The sequence below is a fragment of the Parasteatoda tepidariorum genome, chromosome 9 (assembly GCF_043381705.1).
Source record: "Parasteatoda tepidariorum isolate YZ-2023 chromosome 9, CAS_Ptep_4.0, whole genome shotgun sequence".
NCBI classification, from domain to species: domain Eukaryota; kingdom Metazoa; phylum Arthropoda; class Arachnida; order Araneae; family Theridiidae; genus Parasteatoda; species Parasteatoda tepidariorum.
In genome coordinates this window covers 75,376,311-75,386,450 of record NC_092212.1, presented here as the reverse complement: position 1 = coordinate 75,386,450, position 10,140 = coordinate 75,376,311, and the positions used below count along the sequence as shown (strand labels likewise).

The 10,140-nt window shown below is 31.6% G+C and overlaps 1 protein-coding gene across 1 annotated transcript in view; it reads left to right on the top strand.

Moving 5' to 3' along the window:
- The window catches only part of LOC122272131 (uncharacterized PE-PGRS family protein PE_PGRS54-like), a gene marked incomplete in the record, with an annotated part of 82,213 nt that overhangs the window by 21,451 nt on the left and 50,622 nt on the right, over positions 1 to 10,140 (top strand). The window contains 2 exon segments of the mRNA XM_071185859.1: positions 1,516 to 1,557; positions 4,286 to 4,333. Of these exon segments, the coding sequence (XP_071041960.1) occupies positions 1,516 to 1,557; positions 4,286 to 4,333 (90 nt within the window).

Sequence of the window (10,140 nt, the reverse complement as noted above, 5' to 3'; positions counted from 1 at the left end):
TCCTCAAATTTAGCATGAAGTTGTAAAATGTAATGAAAGAGGGTCATAGCAATAATGAAAGTAGAAGTAAAGTTAGTACTGTAAAATTGAAACAATATTTTTAATCAATGAGCCAAGTTCTTCAAGAAGCAGTTGTAGAAGTAGCTGGATAGAAGTTTTTTTTGTATAAAACTTTATATAGAATTTCTTTAAAAACACAATCGTTAATCTGGGCATTTGGCGATAAAACAGTTATAGAATTGAAGGATTTGTTACGTCAAGCGCTCAGATATCATAATTTTGATCTAGTTGCGCTTCTATGTCATTTTGATTTATGTTGCTAAGTTAACTTTCAAAAAATTCTATGGCTGGCAACAGCATTTATATATTTTAAGTTTTGAGCGAAATGTTTTTTAACCTAACAGAATTCTTTACCGACTGTTCTCTGTATATATGAAGAAAATAAAGTAAATTAATAAATTCCTAATTGAGTTTAAATTAAATATTATCATGTTTTTAGGTCATGAATCTGAATTGAACAACCTGATAATGCTTACTCAAATTATTGTTTCCGTTTTTAAAAGCGCTATATGTTGAGCCAGTTTAAATTAAATATTATCATGTTTTTAGGGCATGAATCTGAATTGAACAACCTGATAATGCTCACTCTGGTTATTGTTTCCGTTTTTAAAAGCGCTATATGTTGAGCCACCTCTTCTAGATTTGCCATGTGACATTTTTAGTAGCAATCATTGGTCGATTTTCTAACGTTGCCATTCGGGGAGTTGTAATGAGGCTTTTTTTTGGTGCCGTGTAAGAGAAATATATATATAGATTCTCTTACGTGGCACCCAAATTTTGGCTGTATTTCTTTTCCGCCGGTGGCAACGCTTCTTTGTTTTGTTTACGTTACTATTTCTCTTACACGGCGAATCGACCAATGGTTGCAGCTAAAAATGTCACATGCCAAATCTAGCTGAGGTCGCTAAACATATAGCGCTTTTGAAAACTGAAACTGAAATAACCAGAAAGCATCAGCTGCGGCAATCTCATACTATTAAGCTAGGCAGAAGTGAGTAGTCTTTGTCGATAGATCTCTATTTCAGTATTTTGTCGAAAGCCCTTTTTTTACGAATTTATATATTACGAATTTATTTGACGATTTTTGATTTATATCAGGAATTATACTATAGCACATTTCTAATAGGTTTAACGAATTGCATGTCATTTATTTGAATTCAAATTTATTTTAACGACTTAGTATTTACTAAAAAGATGTAATTTTTTAAAAAAAAAAAGTTTTTATATGGATTTGAATGACTGTTTTGAATTCTTAGAATTTTGTGCATTTGCAATGTACCTAAGTTAGTAGCGAGCGAAGCGAGCTTGGTTTGTGAAGCAAACCATATAATATTGCGTAGCAATTTTGGGGGGTTGGCGAGCACAGCCCACTAGTATATATATATATATGACTATTACATGATACTGTTACATGTAAACTATTACATGTTTTTAAATTTATGGTTGTATTTTTAGGTTATGGAATAAGCGGGAATGGTTGGAGACGTACAGATGGTGGTATGTGTCATTACATTATTTTTTTTTTATTAGTTTTTAAAAATATTTTTTGAGTACTTGCTACATAAATCTGCCATTCAGTTCAAATTTCGACAAAAATTGACACTGACAATCGTAAGCCACTAATGATAAAAATAATTCTTACTTCGAAGTAATCTTAATGAGTATAGCATTTAAATGATATATCAAATAACAGTTTGTAAGACTTTTAACTTGAATATTTTTGACTGACATATTTTTCAATTTTAAAAGAAAATGCATAATGCTCTTGGATTAATTGCAATGAATTTTTTTATAATAAAAGAAATAAATTTTAACTATTAATAAAATATTATTTTAAAATTATTATGTCTCGACGATGCAGATGTTTGCGGACGGTCAGCACTTTTCTTAATTTTTATGTTAACTATATCGCTTGAGTTAATTCTTTCAATTGACCAATTAGGTTACGTATAGTTACCACTAAGTTATTTATAAGTTAAGTTGTTTATTAATTAGTCACCACTAAGAAAATATCATTTAATGAAGCCGAAGGTGCTGGATTGTTCGTTTAGGATGAAATTATACTGGACTCCAGAACAAATCTGCTTGCTCAAATCGGAATCATGACAGGCTAAAATTTATGGAGACACCGTTCTAGAACAACGTGTAGTTTTGTTTAGGGTGACATGGGCACAGAATTTATGTTTATGGAAAACAACGCGCATCCTCAGCGAGCAAACATCATCAGCAAATGTCATAAACTTTAGTATATCACCCATATTAATTGGCAAGCAGTTTTACCTGACTTGAATGCGATAGAATATGGGTGGGAGATGCTTGGCTAAATAGTTGCAGCCTGTAAACCACCACCTACTTGTGTAATTTGCAGAGCGTCGCTTGCTGAGTAGAGTTAACTTCCCCCTGATTAGCTCGATAATTCGATACTAGGCATGTCCAGCCGTTCTACGAACTGTATTTCATAGCATGGGAGACCATGCAATGTATTAACCATCATATCTACCATGTAATATTTAGATTTTGTGAAGGGAAGGGGGGAACAAAAATCGTGTTGTTGTTGTTACATACACCCTGGGAGAAGGAAAGCCTAAACCAGGTCCAGAAGGCCCCGTCGAGTCAGTTCCCCATATATCTGCAGAAAGTCCCGATCAACCAGCAGCTGCTTATAGGAAGTGCCAAGGCAAAAAAGGTGATCAGAGCTAGCAGGTAGTGAGCAGGACAAAGGTTGGAAAGTCTTCTCCCCATTTTGAAACATTAAACACTTAAGATGGCCACTACGAAATCTGGCCATGGCCGATTGGAAAGGTCGAGGGCCGCTGCATGTTAATGATAGGCCAGGGCGGTTGCCAGCATACCACTGATGGGACGGAGTACGGCGCCACACTGGAAGCAAACGATGTTTTCCCAGGGAGTGGATCTCAGTGGGAGTAAGACGGTTTAAACAGTCCATAGGAAGATCACAGTCATTCTTGGCGAGCACATCNGGATAACAACGATCATCCTCAAAGAGCAAACATCATCAGCATATGTCATAAACTTGAGTATATCACCCATATTAATTGGCAAGCATTTTTACCTGACTTGAATGCGATGGAATATGGGTGGGAGATGCTTGGCTAAATAGTTGCAGCCTGTCAACCACCACCGACTTGTGCAATTTGCAGATCGTCGCTTGCTTTGTAGAGTTATCTTTCCCCTGATTATCTCGACCCTGATACTAGACATGTCCAGCCGTTCTACGAACTGTATTTCATAGCATGGGAGACCATGCAATGTATTAACTATCATATCTACCATGTAATATCAAGATTTTGTGAAGGGAAGGGGGAACAAAAATCGTTTTGTTGTTGTTATACATCCCCCTGGTGAAGAAAAGCCTAAACCAGGTCCAGAAGGCCCCGTCGAGTCAGTTCCCCATAGATCTGCAGAAAGTCCCGATCAACCAGCAACTGCTTATAGGAAGTGCCAAGGCAAAAAAGAAGGTGATCAGAGCTAGCAGGTTGTGAGCAGGAACAAGGTTGGAAAGTCTTCTCCCCATTTTGAAACCTTAAACACTTAATATGGCCACTACGAAATCTGACCATGGCCGATTGGAAAGGTCGAGGGCCGCTGCATGTTAATGATAGGCCAGGGCGGTTGCCAGCATACCACTGATGGGACGGAGTACGGTGCCACACTGGAAGCAAACGATGTTTTCCCAGGGAGTGGATCTCAGTTGGAGTAAGACGGTTTCAACAATCCATAGAAAGATCACAGCCATTCTTAGCGATCGCATCGGCTGTCTCGTTGCCATGTACCCCGACATGCGATGGATTCCATTGTAGGCTTATTGGTGTCTTCAGGCCTATCTCAGATTGAAGCTTCATAATCTCCTGGCCAGGTATATTCAATATTTCCGGCCAGACAAAATCGTGGTCGACAGATGGTACAAAAATCGTGATTTTCATGAATGGCATCATACATACATTATCGTTTTTATTCTTCATATTATGTTTTAGAAATCGGCTTTGTTTTGTGTGTGTTTTGTTTTTAAACCTTTTTTGCCGGAAGTAGGAATTATCCTTAATTTTTAGACTTAAGTGTAGAATTTGACCACGGGTATACAGTAAGCTGATATTTCGCATGCGAGTTTTGCGAGTTTTGTTAATCTGCTGAGCGAGTTTTCATTACATGACTAATTAAAATTGTTTCATTTGTATTACTCCACAACTTTTATATTTTGTTTCAGGGTTTAGAAACAACGGCCCTTATGAAAGAAGAAAATTTAAAAATATAGGTAATATTTTATAAACATATACTTCATACCGACATTCCAAAAAAATTGCTCATGATTTGGAATATTATTTAATGTAAGAACACTGAACTGTAAATAATTTAAAAAACAAGTGCTATTAAGCTCTAAAAGCTCAATTACGAAACTGAAAAGCACATACTGCCACAATTAGGACACAATTAATAAACAATAATTCCATTTTATAATTATAATTATTGACCTTCTCGGTAAATTTGCATAGCTGTTAAAAGGAAGGATTGAATCCCCCTATCTTGAAAATCACTCAAACATTCATTTAGATTGCTTGCTAACCTTTGTAAAATGGAACTAATGAGAGAAAAATGGAAGTTTTCTCATTATCTTAGCATTAGCCATTATGTTACATCAAATTATGGAATTATATATTATATGATATATATTATAGAATTATACACTTATATATTTCAAATAAAGCATAAGTGGTGTTTTCTAACTTAGAACTCTATTTAATAAAAAAAAGAGTTTATTTCACTTTTAGAAATACTAAATTTTTTTCGTAATGTTAGATAAGCTAAATGATCAACGTGAATGCGGTAGCCTATGTAGACTACGTTACCAAATTAGCATTCCTAAAGTCCAATTACGTCACCTAATTAGTATTCCTAAAGTTACCTGAAATTACATGCTTATTTTATTTATAGTTACACATTTGAAGGCACTTTAATAACTAAATACTAATTTAAAATCAACGGTAATTGAATTTAAAAAAAACTGGTGTACTAAAAAGGAAATTAACTGGAATAAAGGTATTGTCTTTTGTTTTTGGGAACTGTAAAAAAATCATCATAAATTTTTTTAAGCGTTTGTGTAGGATAATCTTAAAAAAAATTTCGTCAAAATGATCTTGTTTCTCGAGAATTCTAAAAAAAAATTTCTTTAAAAACAATATTTTTTTAAGTAATATTATAAAAAAATTTACAGTGAAGAGGACAATATTCAGTCTCACGCGTTTGTGTATATTTTGTATATCTGCTAATGAAATTTGATTTAATAAGATACTACCGGTATCATGTCATTATATGCTGTTTTAATAGGTATCAAATATATTTTTAATGGTGCTTAATTTCAGTACCAAGGCTCTTAAAATCAGTGCTGTGTTTATAGGTTTTTTCCCGGTTTTCCGAAAAGGGAAATAAACCGGAAATTTATTTTTGACTGTGACAATCATGGATTGGCATTGAGCTATACCATCATGTCAAATAAATATAGATAATTTTCATTTTAATGAGAAAAAAATTCTAAAAACATGTTTTGCATAATATAAATAATATAATATTGTGAAGCCATTCTGGAAGAACTAGAAATAATAATAAATTTTAAAAAATTGGAATTATTGTGTCACAAACCTCTTAAAATTTGTATATGTATTAGTACGATCGAGTTGATATTTTATTGTCANTCATTAGAACGAAAGTTATTCAGGGTGATTCGTTTTTTTTTTGCGGACTGTACTCGGAGAAGTAACGTTTTTAAACTTGGGAGATCGCCACTTCCATGCGCTTGCAAAATTAGAAAATTGCATTCGCCGTTCTTTACGCATTGCTTAATTGGTCACTACGTTGAGTAGCATTGTATGAGATGTGGTATTTTCTTTCAACAACATGGTACTTATAACAGTTTCAAATCCTTTATTTTTTAAGACATTTAAAATGTATAAAAACCAAAGAAAAAGGTTAAAAATTTAAAAAAAATCATTGTAACAAAGTAACTATGGTAACCGCCGTTGAGCAGGTGACTCAGTTTTGAGTTTACGATTACCAATATTCAACTCCGTAGCCTTGTAATTTAACCCGATATTGAAAACAAGGGATCTCCTGGATGAAGTATTGAGAGAAATTTGCCTTCGCCAAAGGCAACTGGTGTAACTACCACTATAAATATTGAATACCAATTCACTAGTATATAAGACGTGTTAACTTGATTCCAAGTGGAAGTACCTTTTGATAGATGATGCACCACGGCTCTACAAATTGGTTGTAATGAAAATTAATAAAATTTCTGATCTCACATTGTTTGTTAACTTCGAAGTTCTACACACTGCAATTCAGTGCTAAAATCGTTACCTGTAGCTGCAGTTTTGTTGCAGCGAATTTGACTGCAAATTAACAATTATGACGCAACAGTGACAAATTTAAGAAAAAAAATTCAAAGATAACAGAGCAAGCAAAGTTTTTTGAGTTGCACTAATACGTATTTAATTTTCACAAAGCAAACAAACAAGAAACAGTAATGCAAATTAATAAATAATTTGTTGTTCATAAATAAATTATTTCGAGAAAAAGGGTGAGCTTAATTATTATATGAATGAAACCTTACGGCTAGGCTTGAGAAGTTAAGTACCCTGCAAGTTTACCACATTTAGGCATTAATCGCTTCATTTAAATATTTATATCGTTGTCGCCAAATTATTTTCTTAAAAATAATAAATTTTAATTTTCCTCAGCTTCTGCGAAATGAAAACGATTGAAACTTTAAATTTCACAATATGTAGATTAGTTTGATAAAAAACAATTTATGGCTAGTAAATCAAAAATTTTTCGTTTATAATTAAATAATGAAAAATAATAATTATTAAAAATTATTTTTCGCTTGAAATTTTTTTGGGGGAAAAAACGATTTTCATCAGTGGATGCAATTGTTTTTCAAATTGCTCATTTAGTTTAAAATATATGACCAAAAACGCCATAAATGAAATTAACATTAAGAAGCCGAAATTTTTCTCCCTCTCTCCTGATTTAAAAGCTTGGTCCAGATTGCGGCTACCCCCTATATTTCAAAGATTAAGAATTTCGTAACTTAATTAATAATTAGCACTAAAACACTAGTTTATATTAGGATAGTCCCAGGAACCATTAAAATTGTCACTTAGTACATGAAAATCCGATAATTAGAACGAAAGTCTTTCAGGGTGACACCTTTTATTTTTTTTATTTGACCACAGCACTTGCAGCTTATGCTTCACAGTTAATAAAACTTAAAATCTTAAATTATTAATTATTCTTAGTAATTTTCTCTTTTGTTTCATTCTTTATTGTATATAATATTTCATTATTTCAGAAAAAACTTTAAAGGAGATTGATTTAGTTGTAAATAAGCTAAAAAATCTGAAAGAAGATTCTAGATTAAAAAAAATCAAAGTTGTCATCAACGCAGCTAAAGAACCAGGTAAATATTACTCACCTTTTCAGTTACTTTAAAACAAGAGAAATTCAATTTAGACAGGGATTCCAAAAGGATGTATGAAGTGTGGTCGTTACAAAACACCCTGCGCAGTGAAATAAAAGGAAGGGCTAGTTTATGGATAGGATTTATGAGATATTTTCCTTCATTTCCCTAGAGTGCTTGAAATATTTTCAGAGAGTAAATGGAACCCTTGTTCGTTAGGGGTTTTTAAAGTACTAACAATAATAGTACTTAATTTTTTTAGTAAAGCCGCGTTTCTTTTTTGAATTTTTTTTTGACATGATAAAAAACAAAATCTGTCAAGAAGCACAATGCATAGGTTTTTTTTATTTTAATAGAAAATTCTAACTTAATAATCAAAGTATCTCTAATATCATACAGTTATCTGTAACAAGCTAGATTTTCGTGTTATATTTATAAAAAAATATTTACTTCGCATTTAAAGCAATTACGTGAATAAGAAAAAACAAATAATTAAGCAAAAAAGACATGCTATAGTTTCCATTTATAAAAACTAAAAACTAACTATAACAAGCTATTAAAAATTAAACAATTTAATTGCTACCTGTTTGCTTTCTTTTCGCTAGTTGATTTTATAAAATTTAAAATTTATCTTAATTAATGTTCAGTAAACAGAATTCATTCAGGCTTATTTTATTAGTTTTCTAATTTATTTCGCAATCTTTAAAATTAATATGGATAAATATTTATAAAGAAACGGTTTTCAATCAAAATTATTTTTTTAGCAGTTTCCTAGTTGATTTTATTTGATACAATTTACCAAGTTGATGCAATTAACAATGCTAAATTAATTCCGATTTTTATATTTCGTCCTTTTGGGTTTTTTTAAGTGATTAAATTAAGAAAAGTATGTTTTTAGTAGTTCATCCCATTCAGAATGATTTTGCATGATGTTGTTCCTCGATGCCAACTTATGATCGTATAAATTTACCACAATCACGTGATTTTCTTCGGTACTTATCACTTTTTAAGGAACCGTTAATAGTCTATTTACAAAAGTTTCCAGTATTTATGTTGTTTTAATATGTATAAAATAACGAATACTAATTTTGTATGCAACATATTTCTTATATTTTAGACATTACATTGCTCATACATTTGTACATTTGGTATCTTTGGACTACACCTATTACTGTAATACCAGTAGTGCCTATTTCAAAAATTAATTAAGCATCATTGTCGTCCATAATAATATGAAGTGGTTTGACATGTCTCCTAAGCGAATTAGTAACATTCCTGTATTAATTTTTCTTTACTAAGAACATATAGATTAGTTTTTTTTAAATTTCGGTTAGTACTCATTGCAAAATTAAATCATCGGCGTCGACGATAGTTAGGCGATTTTTCGCGTTTCTGCTTAGCAATACACATATTTTTTATTTTAATTGTACTGTAATACCAGTAGTGCCTATTGCAAAAATTAATTAAGCATCATTGTCTTTCATAATAATATGAAGTTGTTTAACATGTCTCCTAAGCGAATTAGTAACATTCCTCTATTAATTTTTCTTTAGAACATATAGATCATTTTTTTTATATTTCGGTTAGTACTCATTGCAAAATTAAATCATCTGCGTCGACGATAGTTAGGCGATTTTTCGCGTTTCTGCTTAGTAATACACATATTTTTTATTTCAATTGGGTGCTTGCAATTCAAGAAGAAGTGAAGTGATTATACCTAACCATGTGATTTAAATCAAATTTAATTGAGTACCTATAAGCAACGTCGCGTGTTTGTATCGAACCTGATTGGCTTCTGAATCGACAAATGCCACGATTTACCTACGATGACGTCACTTTTAAGTATCCATCCAATTGGGTATAATATAGCCTACGTCACAGGTTGTGTTGTTCCTACTAAATTTAACCCATGAACAATATTAAGCTATAATTTTCCTCAGTGGTAGTAACTAACGAACATGAACAGTGGTAACAACTAATGACATTGCAATACTAAAACATTTGAACATAGTTTCTTAAAAAAACAGTAAGAGATGTGTTAAAAATATCAATGTTTTTTTAGCTAACTCGTTAAAAATGTTGTTAAAAAAATTGTTATAAAGTTGTTATAAAGATTTTTTTTAGATAATTTACACAATGAGATCAATAATGTTTTTTTATTTATTTCGTATGTTGTGATATTTTATGGAAAACTGAATCAGATTTTAAATGTTATTAGCGTAAGAATTTTATAGAAAAAATAATAAAGTAGCCATATGATGATGAAACATAAAATATATTTCACAATGCCGCGAGGATAAGTCTTAGTTGTTTTATAATAAAATAAAAAACTCTGTCGATACTTATATCATTGTAGTTGGGACTCCAAATAATACTGCAATGTCCCAAGATAAAACGAATAAAAGTAAAATAAAGAATTTTTAAGGTTTGTTCATTTATGAAGTCTTAGATTTTTTAGTTTTATGAAACCGAATTTACCATGAGCTTTAGAAACTAGATTATTAATGAGATGAAAGCAATCAAGATCCATTATTATAATATCCTATCATTGTTAATTTTATTGGACATTGTTAAAGGTTGAGATTTAAGTGTATATAAAGAAAATT